Source organism: Cynocephalus volans, chromosome 14 (genome assembly GCF_027409185.1).
Source record: "Cynocephalus volans isolate mCynVol1 chromosome 14, mCynVol1.pri, whole genome shotgun sequence".
In the NCBI taxonomy this organism is placed as follows: domain Eukaryota; kingdom Metazoa; phylum Chordata; class Mammalia; order Dermoptera; family Cynocephalidae; genus Cynocephalus; species Cynocephalus volans.
In genome coordinates this window covers 85,587,640-85,605,586 of record NC_084473.1, presented here as the reverse complement: position 1 = coordinate 85,605,586, position 17,947 = coordinate 85,587,640, and the positions used below count along the sequence as shown (strand labels likewise).

Genomic DNA, 17,947 nt, shown 5'->3' with positions numbered 1-17,947 from the left:
ACTTATGACGTCATTATCCATATTTGGTAGGGAAAAATATTCTACTATTTTGCTACCTGAAAAAAGCAGATTCTATGATGCACTTTTGTGAAACATTGTCTATGGTTACCTGTATATGTGTGTGGAGGAAAGAGTGTTATCATTGGTTTTCTGATGATGCACTCACAGAGACAAGCATTCAGGTTTTCCTCTTTTGCTGATCTGGGTTTTCAGGTTTTTCCACAATGAGCATGCAGTCTAAATATCGCCTAAGCAGGAGAGCCCCACCTCCAGCATCTCCCACAGGCCTGGCAAAGGCAGGAAGGAAGGAAAGAAAGGAAGGGAGGGAGAGAGTGAGGAAGGAAAGAGGGTTGTTCCAACGTCTGGTTTCCTTGAGCTGCTATCTGCACTGACTCCCGTGGGTCTGGAAGCCCCTGAGGTGTGGGAGCTGAGTGTGCACGAAGAGAGGGAAAGCCCCAGGGAAGTTCTTCAGAATTGCTAGTAGGAAACCATCTCCAGAAGCTTCCCTCCCTGAGAGAGATAATGAGCAGCAGGTGTTCCTGGAGGCCTAGGGTGGTGTGAAATCACTGTGGGAAACCCTGCTCCTCCCCAGGTTGTGGCAGTTTCAGGGATCCTCCCTGTGCATTACTTAAAAGTCTGAGGCATTTTTGGAGGAGCAGCCAGACACCACAGGCTCCTGCCAGGAGAAGGCAGCATTCTGAGGTGTCCTCGGGAGCGCTGGCAGGACTGAGGCTCTCTCCTGACCCCAGACCCAGACTCTCTGCTCTGTGGAGGCTGCTCACGTGCTGGGGGACTCAGGAGGCTGCTTGCTACCCAGGCACCCGCCAGCTGAGCTCTGTCTCCACCTAAGTTTTTCTGTTACTTGTTTCAGAATACGGGAGTCTACACGCTGTGGAGTTCAAGATGGTCCTGAGTGGGGCGCTGTGTTTCCGGTGAGTGTATGGGCCTCTGATTTGGTGGTGTCCTCCAGGGGGAAGTGAATTTTGGGTAGACCAGTTGTCCAGTTTTTTGGGCAAGGGAGGGAGGGAGAAGGAAGGACTGCCAGTGCCCTGGCTGGGGCTGTCACAGGGAGAGTGGGCAGCTGGGAAGTTGTGACCAGCACCTTAATGCCCTTAGAGAAGTTCTTCTAGCCTTTTGAGGATTGGGGCAGGACCGGGGCAGGCCACCTCTGGAGGGTTCCATGATGCTAAGGGGGGCAAGTGAGTCACCCAGCCTGAAGCTGCATCCTGGTCCATCCATAGTGAAAATGAGAGTCAGGAGACCTGGCACAGAGCCCTGCTGCTGCCACCCCCACCGTGATGGGATGTCAGCCCACCACTCTGTGCCACTGCCTCCTCACTGCCCTTTGGGGGGAAAATAAAACAAAAACCACTATTCAGTCAGTCAGTCCATCCACCAGCATGTACTAAGCCAGGCACTCTGCTATGCTCTGCATGCTACAGCAGCAGATGAGAAAGCCCCTTTCTCTCACTGAACTCAGAGTCTGGAATAGCATTTGCTAAAGTGTGTTCTATGGGCTCCAATCCCATGAGATGCTTTCTACAGTGGAGCTCTTTGATCAAGTGAATGTGGGAAATGCTGCTTTCTGTGTCTCTTTATAAGAGAACAAGCACAACTCAGCATATTAGTGTCTTTGCAGCTTTCCCAAGTAATGCAAATTGTTTAATCATGTTTGGCCAAACACTAGACTAAGTTTTACGCTGCATACATTTTCCCTGTATAACATCTGGAGAAACCCAGTTTAGGGTACATCTTTCATCTCATGGGACGTCAGAAAATCAATCGACGTCACAGATGAGAAAAACATTGGAAAGTAAAGTGTTAAGAATTTTGAATTTAAAGAAATTCCTTACTTAGTAGGGAATATAAAATCAAGTGGAAGCAAATATACCAGGATGTCTCTAATAGTAACTGCAGAATCAGATTTTAATATGGGAAGAGGCCTGAGTGTTGTCTGACCCGTCATCTTATGTTGGCAAAGGGGAGGCTTAGGCCCAGAGAGGGTGAGAGCATTGTCTGCGTGACTCAGCAGCAGCGGGATGAGACCCGGGGCTCTGACTCACAACCAGTTTCTCTCCCCTCAAAGCACATGAAGAAGATGGTTGGAGTAGAAAAGGTTGAATAGTCTCAGATGGGGAGTTGTGGGTTGACTCACTGGTAGGGCTTAGGGCCAGCAGGGCTGGGAGAGAAGGTTGTGTTATTGCTTTAGGCACAGCGGGAGGGGAGAAGACAAAATGCCTGAGACTGGGGATGCCCTGGAACCAGGGCAAGCTGAGGTGCGCCCCCCTCCTCTAACGGTGTCTCATCCCTTCCCGGTGTTTCAGAATGAAGGATTCAGCTTTGAAGGTGCTCTATCTGCATGAAAACCAGCTTCTAGCTGGAGGGCTGCATGCAGGGAAGATCATTAAAGGTTGGTGGCAAAACATGACTGACTTTCCTGGGTCTCTACACACTCTGAGGGGGGCCTGAAGAGGGCTTACAACAGTCATGCACATTGCATAGGTCCGCAGACCCCAGTCCTGATGCATTAAACCAAGCTCTGATTGAGGACAAAAAAACACTACACCTTCCAGTGAAGTGAGATAACAGACCCTGGTGCCACCTGAAGCCTCTCTGCAGAGGTGGGGATACTTTCCAAGACAATTGTTTTGTCATTCCCTCACAGGTAGATGTAGGTTAAATAGTCCACTTCTCTGAGAGCCAGGCTAAGGAGAGAACGAAAGCAGTTTCCCTATGCCTGTGTCCCATACGGTAGTGGGTTTCTGCCTCTCCACCCTGGGTCCCCTCTGATCTCGGAGGGTCCTCGGTCAGAGAAGTTGGACCTAGAGAACAGGTGGCACCATCTGACCTTGTCCTTATTCAGTCTGTCCCACACACTGTGACAGGTCCTTCTGTCTAAAACAGTGCCCACCTGCCCACTTGGAACACCCTTACTGGGCACAGATGCCAGGCAGATCCCTCTGCTAGGCTCTGTGTGTGTGTGCGTGTATGTGTACAGGTATGTATGTGTGAGCACTGCATGTGTATGTGTGTGCATATGTTGTGCATACGTATGTGCATGTCTTATGGTTATGTGTGTCTTGTGTGCACGTGTGTGCATGTGTATGCATGCATGTGTCGGTGCATGTGTGTATACGTGCAATGTGTATGTATAGTCAAGCATGTGTATGGGTGTGTGGGGGTGGCGGAGGGATGTACAGAGAGGACAGAGACCCTCTTCTGCTCTCAGGAGTCTCATAGTAGGTAAAAAATGTCTAAATTCTGATGGCAGGCTCAGTTTCAGAAAATAGGACTGAGAGCTAAAAGGCATTAAGGGAGGTGGTTGAATCTACATTGAGGTTTAGAGAAGACTTGAAGATTTGACCCTGAACATGGGGGGTGGGGGTGGTACAATGTGCTCCTGCCTTGATGTCCACTCTGGGCCAGTTGGCAAGAGTCCAGCCTTTTCCATGCAACAGCCACTACCAAGCTTCCCTTCTGCCCAGCCTGGGGGCAGGATGTTCACACCGGTCCTGCTCCCTGGAGTCCAGGGGAAGAGGGGAATAAAGGACAGCCTAGGCCTGTACATATGGCCTCCTTCCTGTAGGTGAGGAGATCAGCGTTGTCCCCAATCGGTGGCTGGATGCCAGGCTATCTCCAGTCATCCTGGGCATCCAGGGAGGGAGCAAATGCCTGTCGTGTGGGACGGGGCAGGAACCGACTCTGAAGCTAGAGGTGAGTCCTGCGGGTCATTGTCGCCCCATGCAGGGTTCTGTGGATGGCAGCTCTGCCTCCTGCCCTCACCCAGCCCATCCCTCTCCCACCCCCGCTGCTGCCCCTCACCCACCATGCCCCTCTCCCCCACTACTGGCAGCCAGTGAACATCATGGAGCTCTACTTTGGTGCCAAGGAATCCAAGAACTTCACCTTCTACCGGCGGGACATGGGGCTCACCTCCCGTTTTGAGTCAGCCGCCTACCCAGGCTGGTTCCTCTGCACCATGCCTGAAGTGGACCAGCCTGTCCAGCTCACCCAGCTTCAGGAGGACACTGGCTCAGATGCCCCCATCACGGACTTCTACTTCCAGCAGTGTGACTAGGGCGACGTGCCCACCAGAGCTCCCTGGGCAGAGCCAGCTCAGGAAGAGGGCAGGGATGGAGGAAGAGACTTGTGGAGGGTGACCGCCCCCTCTGCTCTTGGGGCCCCCACCTCTGACTTACTGGTGGCCACTCTCTCTCTTCTTCTGGTTCCCAGTTTGGATAAATTATTTTGAGATTTGGGGCTCAATCCAGTTTCCTTCCCCATTGGTTGGTGCCACTGGTGTGGACTGTTGTAAAAAACCACATGGGATAAACTGGGAGTAACATAAAAAAATTCCCATGGGGGTGGAGTGGGGGAGTAGGAATCATTCATGCTTGATGGTAACTGACCCAGTGCCCTGGCCCCACAGGCCTGCCTGTCCCCAACTGAGCACTATAGGGCCACCAGCTCCCCACATGAGGTCCTGACATTCACCTCTGTGCCAGAGAGGGAGGTGGTCATGGATCAGGGACCTCAGGTCCTCGGCCCAGCCTGCACCCCCTTCCTTTGAATCCTGCCACCACCACATGCTCCTTTGCCATCTCTACCCTTGACCTCTAGTTGAGGGAATGAGAATGTGGAGGTGTCAGAGGAGATGGTGCCACCTCAGAAGACAGAAGATGGCAGGGCATGCCACTCCTTGTAGAAACCCAAGGTACAGTTCAAATTCCAGATGCTGGTCTCTATTTACATGGAAAGATGCTCATGGAGTATTAAGTGAGAAGAGCAATTTACAAAGTAGCATACCTTGTAATTTTACTTTTTTTTTTTTTTAAAAAAAAACCTGTCTATATATTTAGAGAGATCTGAAAGAGTTTACTTCAATTTTAGGAATGTCAGGGTGGTGGCATTACAGGTGATTTTTTGTTGTTGTTGTTCTTTTCACTTAACTGTATTTCCTATTTTTTTCTACAATGAAGATGGATTATTTGTGTAATTATAAGAAAAGAAATTAATGTCGAGGTAAGCAGAGCAGACATCATTTCTGACTGTCCTTGGCCTCTGCTTCCCCAGAGTGAAATTCAAGTTGAGTTGAGCTCTGCTGCTCTGGTCAGTAGCAGCAGGATCAGGAAACAGACCTCAGCAAAGCCACAAGGTGGAGGGTGCGGTGGGTTTATGTGGCTGGAATCTCCCAGGTAAGGAATTTACAGAAACAAAATTATCCTGTACTTCTTTCCTGGAATGGTCACAGCCCCCGGGGTTCCAAGCCCTCTAGGAGGGTGGCTGTACTGGTTGAATAGGGTCCCCCTAAAATTCACATCCTTCTTAGAACCTCAGACTATGTCCCTATTTGGAGATAGGGTCTTTGTAAATGCATTTAATTAAGACAAGGTCTTGCTGCATTACGGTGGACCTAAGTCCAATGTAACGGGTGTCCTTGTAAGAAGAGGAGAGGACACAGAGACACAGAGGAGACACAGGGAAGGAGGCCATGTGAAGACAGAGGCAGAGATTGGAGTGACACTGCCACAAGCCAGGGTCCACCAAGGGTTGTGGGAAGCACCGGAAGCTAGAGAGAGAAAAGGAAGGATTCTACCCTAGAACCTTTAGCAGCGTCATGGTCCCACTGATACTTTGATTTTAGACTTCTAGCCTCCTGAGCTGAGACAATACATTTCTGTTGTTTTAAGCCACCAAGTCTGTGGTAATTGGATATAGCAGCTCTGGGAAACTAATATAGCTGCTGAAGATCCCCGTCTCCTGTATTCATGTCTCGTGCGTGTCCACTCTCACATTGTACCAGAGTTGTCTCTGTGACCAACAGAATATTGCAGAAGCGATGGTATGCCGTGCCTGAGATTAGGTTATAAAAGACACTGTGGCTTCTACTTGAGCGCACTGTCTCCTCTCTGTCTCTGTCTCTGTCTCCCTCCCTCTCTCCGCTTTATGGCTCACTTGCTCTGGGGGAAGCCAGCTGCCATGCTACGAGCAGCCCTACAGAGACCCCTGGGGTGAAAAATGAAATCCCCTGCTAACAGCCACATAAGTGAGCTTGGAAGCAGGTCCTCTAGCCCTGTCAGGCCCTCAGGTGACTGTGGCCCAGCTGACAGCTTGATTGCAGCCCAGTGAGATACTGAGGCAGAACCACCCAGCTGAGCTGCTCCAGATTCCTTCCCCTCAGAAACTCTGTGGGATAATCCATGTGTGTTGTTCTAAGTTGCCATGTTTTGGGTAACTTATTATGCAGCAATAGATAACTGATATGCAGGGAAATAGAAATAAATGCTTTTATCTTAATATGATTGCAAGTTTCTGCAATATTTTTATTTTCCTTCTCAAGATAAACAATGACCCTCTTATTTACTCAGATGTTCTATTTAAAAGCTGATTGTACTAAATTTGTTGAATATTCTGTTTCTGTAAGGTTTAGGTCTTCCTTGACTACCTTTGAACCTCTAGTCATATGTGCCAGGGACTGTCTCCTGTGTCCCTAACTAAACCCTGGGGGATGAGAGCAGAAGCCAGAGGAGGGGCCCATATCTGTGCCCTGGGTATTCCACCTGCACCTCACCTGTCAGACCAGCCTGGCAGGTTTGGAGTCTGCTGCGGATTAGCAAGGAGGTGTGCAGGACAGAAGAGGCTGCCTCCCTGGGTCTGAGCAGCTCCAGCCCTGATGCAGCTGAAATTCTGGAACAGGCAGCCCAGCTGTTATCACAGGCCTTTCAGGGCTGCCGAGTACCCTGGCTCCAGGCACCAGGCTGTGTTTCCGCGGCACTGTTCACACCCTCTCTATTTGTGGGCCAGGCATAGCCTCATGTCGCTCCCTCAGCTTTGGGGATCTTCACTCGCCCTCTCTGCCTAGAGAAATCTCTCATTTTTTAATGCCCTGATAAGACCTCACCTTCTCCAAGAAGCTTTTGCTGAGCTGAGGTCCCTGGCCCTCTGCTCTGGCGAAGCTTTGTGCACACCTCCTGTGTTGTAGTAAGCTGGCTTGGAGTCTGTGGTCCCCGGGATGACCTCAAGGTCAGAGTGGCATCAGTTTGTCTCTGAGCACCTAGCATAATGCATGGCAAAGAATTGGAGCCCAGTGAGTGTAAACTAGTTTTCCATCCTGAAATATTCTTTCCCTATCCTCCACAAATCTAAACAAGGGAACAGCAACTCAAATTCCACCTCATTCTTGAAGCTTTTTCCAGCCTTCAGTGATTACTTCATCATATGTAGGATGATGGGGTTTTAGCAAGGATGACACGCAGTAGTAAAGGCAAGAATATAAAATGCTAACTTCAGGAACGCGTGGGCTGGGGAACCCTGGCATCACGACTGTTCAAGTGAAAGACTTAGTGTGTGAGATTTCTACAACTTCAGGATAGGCCACCAGCCTGGGCCTGTATTTACAGAGGTCCCATGTGTGCCCACATCATGTGGGGTTTGTGCCAGTTGTAGAGGCTGAGGAACAGAGAAGATCCCAAGACCAGGTCATAAGAAAAGAGGCTAAGGTGCTAAGGGTCTTTATCTGAAGAAGCAATGCACAGGGAACCCCCTTCAAGCACTTGAAGGCCTTCCAAGTAGAATACACTTGTTAGTTCAGGCACAAATGGGCCCAGTGGGTGAAAATTACGTGGAGGCTGTTTTTACTATATGACCCCAAAATTTTAACCACAAGGCTCACAGACACTGTTAGGGCTCCACAAGAAGTTGTGAGATTCCTGAAGTGTTGAGGAAGAGCCTAATTAGCCTGTTTCTCAGGGATGCTATGACAAGGATTTCTCCGTTTGGAGGGAGACTATGATGTCATGTCTAATGTCCTTTCAATCCTAAGAATTATTTTACCCAAGGAGTTTCTCTGCCACTATTATCTCCAACAAATCTTTGACATGCAGCTTAGAGAGTCTGGTCTTCTTAATTATCTTTGCAAGTGTTTATGACTTAGCTCCCTAGCTGGATTGTAAAGCTACTTAACAACAGGGATTGTCTAGTGCATGTCTTTGTCACATGGCCATGTAAACGGTTGGTCAACACTCAATGATCACCTGATATAACACCCCACGCTTTGACTCTTCCCACAGAGGGATGAGAGATTAGGAGAGAGGTTGAAGAATGATCATTGTCCTTAAAAAGCAGAAATCTGGCCCCATTTCTGCCCATCTTTTCTCATCTCTCATCCCGTAGGCAGCTGGGACTTGGACTGGCCTCTCCTACTTCCTCATCAAACCCTTTGTGAAACTGCAAATGACCTAAGACGGAGAATTAAAATAAGGCTGTTGGAGAATTACAATAAGGCCGTTGGTTTCTGCAGAACATAATACCATAAGCTTCTCTGCCCTTTGTGATTGATGGATGGATGGATGGATGGATGGATGGATGATGGATGACGGACTGTTGAGTAATGTCAGTTAGAGACACAAATGCTTTTTACCCCCGCCCTGCTCACTTGTCCTATTCCCTAGTAGTCCGGGGTACATGGCACCTGCCCAGTCCCAGAGTGAATCTAAGGTCAATATTTTCTGCAGCTGGGTTTTCTTAGATGTTCAAGACTAGTACCAGCAAATTAAATCTACTGAAAAGCAGAGACTTCCATCTTATCTTTTCAAACAGGGCCACACTCACAATGCTATCAGCCCCTGCTTTCACTCTGGCTCTCTCTGGCTTCAGGCATCAGAGGGTGTTCTGTGCTGGGGCTCTTCAGACACACTCTCTCTTGCATTCACTTCTCCAAGCCAAGGATGAGCTCCATGGGACACCAAAGACATCTGACCCCAGCACTGTTTATCTGGCTGTCAAACCACTAATAACGTAGTCAATGACAGTAGCTGCAGAGCGGGGGCCTAGTACCTGGCCTTTGCCAAGGCTTTATGAGTGACCCTCTCCCCCTTTGACAAACACTTATTAACATCCCCACCTTCTTATTATCCATACTGTGTCAAAGACATTTTGAAATCTGTAGGCTTTTCTTCTTGCCTGTCCTGGAGCCAATTACAGAGATTGCTGCAGGCCTGACCCACCCTGAGCACACAGTATAAATTCAGTTCAGATGCCTGGAGAAATCAGCGGGAAGTTCCAGGCATCAGAGCTCCAGGCCCCCAGGATCTGCAGGTCAGTGGTGGACAGGCAGTCCATCTCTTTCTTTTCTTCTTCCTTCTGTCAATATCTCTGATATTCACACACCCCTGCCCCCTTCACTCCTCCTGGCAAGATCTCTAGGTAACAAGGTAGCCCCTCCACAGAACATGCTAAATAAGTCTAGGAGCATTTAGAGGGATTTGGGGAGAAGGTATAGGCTAAGTCAAATCAAGATTTTAAAATGTTTAGAACCACAAATTTTAGCAAGTAAACTCAGAAGAAATCGTGTAGGCCAGGGGTATTCAAACAGTGTCTGGAGAAGCTTGGGAGTTCCTCAGTTCCCTGGAAGTCCCCAGTGTCTGTAAGCGAGAGAAATACTAGCAGGGTTCTCGGGTCTGTATCACTCCCCGCTTCAGCTAAAACAGGTCTCCTTTATCCATTCTTTAGGTTTCTGTGTAAAATTTTATGGCGAAAGTTAAAACTGTTTTGAAAGATACTGACCTTGTCCAACCTCCCATGCCAATGATGATAAATTTGGAGTCCCAGGGACAAAAGGTAGCAAGAACAATTGGTAGTGGAGCTAGGTCTCTGATTGGCCTTACCGTTCCAAGTCTGCTGTGTGTGTTTCTATGTCCTGCTCATCAGAATAAAGGAATGTCAGTTAAGGTGGTTGGAGAGCCTCAAGTGAGCCAGAAGTCATGCTTCATGACTTCAAGATCTTGTTAGCTTTTATGAGGGAGACAAATGTCTTTAGGTACAACACTAAACAATACAGTGAAATTTAGTAGGAGTTCAGAGTAGGGTTATGATAGTAAGGGAAAGATTCATTAAACTCTGAGTCATTGAATCGTAGATAGTTTGACCTAGAAAGAACCTTAATAACCATGTAATGCTCAAATTGAGAATTGGAGGTTAAGCGACATAACCCTGTACGTCTGAGCTGTCACTCTGAGCTGATAATTAATTTGACAGAAATAGATACTAAAGCTATTTATACTGACACCATGTCCAGTTATATAAATACAGAAAGATCTGAATGAACAGTGTTGAGCAGGAGTGACTTGTGAGGCGGGGAAATTGAAGACAACTCCGAGTATGCCCACTGAGAAGATGAGAAAGAAGTTATGCTGCCTGCAGGGGTGGTTTAGAGCCCAGGGAGAAGTGCGATACTGTAATACAAGGAAATCAGGGCCAGATGGTGACCAAATGGGCAGCCACTGCAGATTAGAGCTGGGCCAGGGTGTGAGAGATGTACTGGGAAAATGAGTCCAGGAACTTCACACAGCCTGGGTCGGATTGAAGGTAGAAAACCCAGGAATATGAGCACAGCTATTATGGCGATTAAGAACACAAAGTTATATTTTAAAGGAATAATCTATTGGGACTTGTCGATAACTCAGACATAAAGTCAGAAGTGGGAGATACTGTGAATGATTCTCAGGTTTTGAATTTCACTGATGAGAGGTATATTATTGCCATGAGAGAAATGGAATTGGGAGGGATATGTGGGTTAGGACGGGAAGATAATTAGCTCAGCCTTAGATATGTTTGGCTGGGTGTGATGGCAGGACATCCAAAGGAGGTTGTCCTGCAAACTGCTGGAGATAAAGTAGGATGTCAATCTGGGTTTGGGAGGCACTAGACCAAGATGATCACTGCAGCTGTAGAAATCGAGTCATAGTTCCATGGGATATGAGATAGAAGTGCTCAGGAATTGGTCTTGTGACTCTCCACCTTACGGACAGCCCCAGAAGGAGGCAGAGCCTACAATTGCCCTGAGAAGAGAGAAGGAGACATGTGAAGGGAGTTAATCCATGGCAAAGCTTCCAAGAGGGCAGCGACCAAATACCAAAAAATCAAAAAATAGTCTTCGGATGTGGCTCCCCAGAAGTTGATATTGGCCTTGAGATCACAGACCCACACGGATAATGTGTAGGAGAAGGAGATGAGGGCAGGACAGGACAGGTGTGGTGTGCAAAAGAGCATGGAGGAAGCCTGGGGCTACGTGGTGGTGTTTGACCCAGGACAGGTGAGCTGAGGAGGTCTGGGAGAGCTGGAGGCTGTGTCCAGGCAGAGAGGAAGAAAAGAGGGGTATAGGGCAAAGCCCAGTGAAAAACCATTTGAGGACAATGGGGAGGGGAAAACTTTGGGGATGGGGTGTGTGGTACATTGAGGGGACCACAGTGGAGGCTGAGCCCCAGGATCCTAGGCTCAGGGTGCGCTAGAAGCCAACTTTTCTCACTTCTACTCACTGCTCCCCATCCACCCAGAAGCCAGGCAGAGGGAGCCTGGTATGGGAGTCTTTAGGACAGACACTGGAATTTTTGGCTGTGCCAGGATGGGAGGTTTCCAGGGCCCTAGGGATCCAGCTGGACTGGATCATGCTGGGTTTCTGCTGGCTCTTTGAACTGACATTGACAAAGAGTGGGAGTCCTCAACCCACTTGTCCAGCTTCACGTAGGGCCCAGCCCTTGGTCTCCACACCTTGGCTTGCCCCACCTGGATGTTGGCATGCCCATCGACCAGGCTGCCCATACTTCTGCTACCACACCACAGGAGCCCCAATAGTTTGACCAAGAGGGAGCGCAACACTGAGAGGGCTTGTGTCGAGGTCATGCTGCTGTTGGACTAGCTGGGCTGGGGGGATCGTCTAGTCCTTTGCTGCTCAAGGTGTGGTCCCGGAACCAGCAGCATTAGCATCATCTGGCTGCATGTTTGAAACGTAGAGTCTCAGGCCCCACTTCAGACTGAGGGAATCAGAATCTGCATTTCCACAAGAGCTGCAGGTGATTTCTGTGTTCATTAAAGAGTGAGAAGAATACCGTTCCCAAGCCTGGTTGACCTCTGGAATCACTTCAAGCCATACTAAATCAGAACCCTCAGCCCAGGAAATACACGTAGTACTTATCAAGAGTCCCCCAGGGGAACTGGATGGGCAGGCACATTTGGGAGCCAATGACTTTAACTGAGCAATTCATTTAAGAAAATTAAAACTTACTTCATGCTACAAAGGAAATTCATGTTCATTATAGGAAAAATGTTAAGGGATGTTAAAAAAAATAAATAAAAATTACTCATAATCTGGGCGATAAGTGCTGTAACCCCAGCATTAGTTTCTATGTTTCTTTGTTTCTATGTATGTGTGTGGATTTAAATGGAATTATAATGCACACATTATTTATAACCTGCATTTTTCACTTTTTTGGAAACTTTTAAGTCATGAAACAGGCTTCTACAATATCATTTTTAACAAGCACATACTTTTTTATTTACTGAATTTGCCATCATTTTTTCAGCCAATTACCTATTACTAAACATTTAGGTTATTCCAACTGCTCACTATTATAAAAAATAATGCAGTGAACATCTTTGTGACTAAACATTTGGGCGATCCACTATTATTCCTTAGAATAAGGGCAACACATATGATATCAAAGCATACGAAATGCTTTAAGACTCTGATTCGCGACACCAACGTCCACCCAGAATTCAGACCCTGTTATCTTCACTTCCACCAACTCTTAAATTCCAACCTCGATGTCCAGGGATGGAAAAAGATGTGTGCAAGGTGACAGAGTGGCAGATGCAGCACTAAACCTCTCTGGCTGCAGCCCTGTTTCCTCTGACGCCCAGACTGTGTACTCAGTGGTGCCATGGTGGTCGGAAGTCCTGCCCCCAGCATCCATCTGTCCTCCTTGCCTGCCTTCCCAGAGGTCCCTCCATGTCACCTCTTCCCCTCTCTGAGCCCCACTCCTTTCTTCCTACCTTCTTTCTTTTGTTTCTCATCTTCTCTTACTTTCTGTTTTCTTACATATTTTTCTTTTCTTTTCTCTTCTTACTGGGTGAGAATCAGATCTGCTGGGTAAACCTTGGCCCTAGCCATCCTTGCATTTACTTTTCTGGGCTATTTCCCGACTTCTGATTGGCTCTGGGTTCCTTTCCATGCTAGATTTTGGAATGGCCTTTCTGAAGCATGGTCATTTTAGGGAAGCTCTCTAAGCCAGGGCAACCCACTGGGAAGGAGCAGAGTAGCCTGGAGCTTATCCCAGGGCACTATCTTTAGGTTGTTCTCCCTCAAAAACACAAGTGCTGTTTTCCATCTGGAGCAGAATGGGGGAGTGTTGGGTGGGCTCTTTCTAGCAGTCTCGGCAGAGTCCAGTCCCTAGCAATGGTGCTTTCTGCCTCTGCAGGGAGATCCTGCCTGCTCCACTGCCACTGGGGGTCCTCCCCGTAGTGCTGCTCTTCCCCCTCCCCTCTGGGCTCTGGATATCTGACCCCTTGCTAGGTAGGCGGACAAAAGCGTGGTGGCCCTCAGGCCCAGCTGGGAAGTGGGTCTGGGTTTGAGCTGGGCTCATCCCCAAACTGTGAGGTAGAGCACACCACACCCCCCTCTCAGGCCTGGGAAGCGTCCTGGCTAAGTTATTTGGGGGAACCTGTTCTCCCCTTTCCCAGAACTGGCACTAGTGTGGGTGTGCCTGTCCCAGGCTCGCAGCCCTGCGGGAGGGAGAGGCAGAGCTGCCCGGGCTGGGCAACTTTGGAGGATTCTGGCAGGTGGGGGGCGCTTACAGCCTGTGGCCGGGCAGTGCTGAGCCCAGCGCTTGTCTGCCCCCAGCCCCACCCACCCTCCTCTAACAGCCCTTCTCTGCTCCCCCTCAGGGAGGACCAGACACCCCTGATTGCAGGAATGTGCTCCCTCCCCATGGCAAGATACTACATGTAAGTCGTCCTGGCATGTCCCACTTTCTCAATCAGGGGGTCTGGGGATCACATGGGAAGAGGGAGGAAGGCTGAGTCAGAGGGATGAGGCTCTTCTCACCTTAGAAACCTCAAGAGCCCCATAATTAAGCTTCATTATCACCACAATTACAATAGCTCTCTTTCCTGAGCATCTGCAAGATGCCAGCGTTCTTCTGTCCTGCCTCTATCCTAAAAATCTATAAGGGGAGTGTTCCTAACCTCTTTTTACAGATCTGGAAACTGAGGCCCAAAGATGTTAAACAACTTCCCCCACAGCTACCAAAAGGGGTCAGATGCCACATCCTCTGTGCTGCTAGAGACAATGTTGAATCTCAATGACAGCATATCTTTGGAAGCCTCTGCGGCCTTGACTCCCAGTCAGAGCTTCTAGCTCTTACTTGCATCTTACTTCACTCAAGATTTGCATCCTTAGTATAGCTCACTGTGATGTCCTAAACTCCCTCAAGCCCTTTGAGGAATGAGATGAGGCATAATAAAACAAAATAGAATTGACCTCGAGGATGCACTTCCTCCACTCCTCCCATGGGCACTGTGCTGTCCTGGACAAGGTGTGGGGCAGTCCTGGCCTCCAGAAAGGAACAGTCTGGCCAAGAAGCACACAAGTGACAAAGCAGCTGTCAGTGCTCGAGGGCACTGGGCTTGGGTACGTTGTTGGCGAGCACATTGTCAGGTCCTGCTATTGAGGATGGAGAGGGAATGGCGTGGGCAAGCCCAGGAACTTTGCGGACCCTTGAATTTATTGTACAAGTGAACCTGCTTCAAACACATACAGTCATTAGCTGACAGTATTATAATCAGCTGTTACTGGGAGAAGAAAATCTCCTGGAGGTGGTGGCGTGAGTCCAGAGGTTCTGCCCTCAGAGGTAACGCAGACTCCCTGGTTCCTGGGAGCTGCTGATGGGAATCTTTGAAACCAGCCAGGCAACCGAACTAATAACCTGCAAGACTTCGATGTCCTGCATGCTCGCTGTGCTTTCTCTCAGCTTCCCCAGCACGTATTACCCTCCTGGGCTGCTCATTAGAACCACGGCCACTCCCGAATGACCGGAATCAGGCCCTGCTCCAGCTCCCTGCTCACCCTCTATATTTGGCACTGAGAACATACTTCGCCCTGGCCTAGAGTGGGGTGGGAACTATGTTGGATATTTACTGTCACATAGGAGGGTTTTTTGGTCTGATTTGTGGGTTTTCTCCTGTAAAAAGTCTTCAAAATATCTGAAACATCATGCACTCAATTAATCCCTTTCTTAAAGATAATAAACATCTATGAAAAAATAGGGGCAAGCCCAGAAAACCAGGGATAAGTCTTACTGAATTCATCATGCACTCCATTAATCCCTTTATTAAAGATAATAAACATCTATGAAAAATAGGGGCAGGCCCAGAAAACCAGGGATAAGGCTTACTGAATCCCAGAGACATCTGAGCCCCACCAGGACATTCCTCAAGAAGTCGGAAACGTCCTTTACCCTCCATGAGAGGTGTTGGCTCCTCCTACTCCTCCAGGGACCCTCGTGAAGGCAGGAAGGGCAGCCTCTGGAAAGCACGAGCCCAGGCGGCCTTGCTTGCTTGAAGGCTGGTGTGGTCTGCACCTGCTCCTGGGTGGAGTCATGCCCCACTTCTCATGGTGGAGGAGAAAAGAGTCCCCCAAATGCTCAGTGTTGTGATTCAGAGCCTGGGGGCCGGGAGTGGGGGAAGGGGATGGGGTCTTAGGGGTCCCTGAAGGGGGTGGGCCATCAGCACTGCCATCCTGTTCCAGAATTAGAGATGCAGACCAGAAGGCTGTCTACGTGAGAGACAGCCAGCTCCTGGTGGGAGATCCTGAAGCAGACAACTGCTGTGCAGGTGAGCTTCCGGTGCCTCCACCCCTGGCACTCACCCACTCTCCACCTAGCACAGCCCCTCCCTTCTCTCTCCCTTCCCTCCCCACTGGAGGCTGGAGGTTCAAGCAAGAGGCAGGGAGCAGTCACAGCCTCTCCCAGACAGGGGCATGATGCCTGAGAAGTCCTGCCTCTTCCTGCAGCCTACGTGCAGGGCCAGCCGGGTGTGCCCAGGCCCAGTCACTTCCTGCCCAAGCCTTTGCTCGCCAAGAGCTTGCCATCTGGGGTCCCCTCATCTCCAGATTCTCTTTTCTCTTTCCTCCCAGAGAAGATCTGTGTACTTCCCAACAGAGGCCTGGACCGCACCAAGGTCCCCATCCTCCTGGGGATCCAGGGAGGCAGTCGCTGCCTGGCATGTGTGGAGACGGGAGAGGGACCTTCCCTGCAGTTGGAGGTGAGAGACCTCTCCCCTCTCTGGGGTACAATGCAGACCCGGCCTGGCCCCCAGAATGCTTTGGCATCTCTGTGTCCAACTGTTGATTCCCCGGGCAGGTCCCCATGCCCCCCTCCCTCAGGTTTCCACCCCCTCCCTCTGCACCCAGCACCAAGACCCTTGCCCTCCGGAACCCGCAGAAGGCGGCACCCTGGGTAAAGCCCTGTCAAGTCCCTCTTTGGCCAAGCCCCGTGGCCTCTGGGGTTGACATCTCCATCAGTGCCATCATCTTGCAGTTGCTGCTTTGCCCCCACAGGACGTGAGTATCGAGGACCTGTACAAAGGTGGCGAGCAGGCCACGCGTTTCACCTTCTTCCAGAGCAGCCTGGGCTCTGCCTTCAGGCTCGAGGCTGCTGCCTGGCCTGGCTGGTTCCTCTGTGGCCCGGCAAAGCCCCAGCAACCAGTACGTCTCGCTGAGGAGAGTGAGCCCTCGGCCCGCACCGAGTTCTACTTTGAACAGAGTCGGTAGGAAGGCAGAGGCTGAGTTCCAGCCTGGGCCCCTGCTCAAGGTCTATGGTGGGCAGGATAATCTTTGGTGCGCTCCAAAGACGTCCACATCCTAATCTCAAGAACCTGTGAATATGTCACCTGACATGGCAAAAGGGACTTTACAAATGTGATTAAGAACCTAGAGATGAGGAGACCATCTTGAGTAATCCAGGTGGGCCCAGTGGAATCACAAGCGTCCTTATGAGACGGAGGCAGGAGGGTGAGAAGCAGAGAGAGACCAGAAGATGGAATGCTGCTAAATTTGCAGATGGAAAAAGGGGCCATGAACCAAGAAATGCAGGCAGTTTTTAGAAACTGAAAAAGGCAAGGGAATGGATTCTCCTCTGGAGCCTCCAGAAGGAATGCGGTGACCTCCAGACTGTAAAATAATAAACTTGTGTTGTTTTCAGCCATTAAGCTTGTGGTAATTCCTTACGCAGCTGGAGGAAACTGCTACAGGGCCTCAGTCTGCCTGTGTGCAGTGTTTGGTGCGAGGGGTGTGGGTAACGTGGTGGGTTCTCTTTGGAAGGCTGCCCACAGCTTCTCCTCCAGTCTGTCTGCTCCGGAGCCTCCAGAAACAACCAGAGAGCCCCAGGATGAACTCAGCTCTCCTCCTCTGCCCATAGATGAAGCCTTGGACTGCTTATAATTTCAGTCTTAGTTTAAGTCTTATGATTTTCTACCAGATACTTCACAATGCATTAGTCATCAGCCGGCTGACTGGCACCATTCGTGCTCTGCTGGCTGTGACGTGTGAGGAGTGGGAGGAGCAGAGAGGGTGAGGTGGCGAGTTTGTCCTGGACATGTTGAGTTTCAGGTTATAGTGGAGGCCCTGTGTTGAGGTGACTTGGTATAGCTGAGAATACAGGGCTGGAAATTTGCTAGTGGAACTGGCACTTGTCCTCAGAGCCCAAATCCTTCTCCACTTCTTAGAGGATCAGTGGTGGGGCTCGAGCTAGAGCAGAGAGCCTGTGGTCTCGGGGCTCAGAGAAGGGCAGGCTGCTGTTGTGCTCCCTCGTGTGCGCAGCTACCCAGCATCCGCCCATCGTGCTGTGAGTTCCCGCTGTGCGGCAGAACCCCTAAGCACAGTATGTCTCCATCCTCACAACGACCCTGCAAGGCACGCACTCTCACCTGCATTTGACAGATGAAGAAATTAGACTAAGAGAAGTGAAATAACTCTCTGAAGGTCACACAGGCTATAGTGTAGGAGCTCACCCATCTGACCCCACTGCCATCCCACGAATTTTTATTTCACTCCAGGAGCTGGGGACAGAATGGCAAACAAAACCAAACTTTCTTGGAGCTGATAATTGAGTGGGAA

The 17,947-nt window shown here is 49.7% G+C and overlaps 2 protein-coding genes across 2 annotated transcripts; both read left to right on the top strand.

Moving 5' to 3' along the window:
- The first annotated feature begins 719 nt into the window (after positions 1–719).
- On the top strand, positions 720–4,908 carry IL36RN (interleukin 36 receptor antagonist). Its single transcript, XM_063078821.1, has 4 exons — positions 720–932; positions 2,325–2,410; positions 3,587–3,714; positions 3,854–4,908. Exons 1-4 carry the CDS (start codon positions 904–906, stop codon positions 4,076–4,078), a joined length of 468 nt encoding a protein of 155 aa, XP_062934891.1. The 5' UTR covers positions 720–903; the 3' UTR covers positions 4,079–4,908.
- An 8,839-nt stretch (positions 4,909–13,747) lies between these two features.
- On the top strand, positions 13,748–16,603 carry IL1F10 (interleukin 1 family member 10). The gene is made up of 4 exons (XM_063079063.1): positions 13,748–13,779; positions 15,581–15,666; positions 15,968–16,095; positions 16,391–16,603. Exons 1-4 carry the CDS (start codon positions 13,748–13,750, stop codon positions 16,601–16,603), a joined length of 459 nt encoding a protein of 152 aa, XP_062935133.1.
- Positions 16,604–17,947: the final 1,344 nt, after the last annotated feature.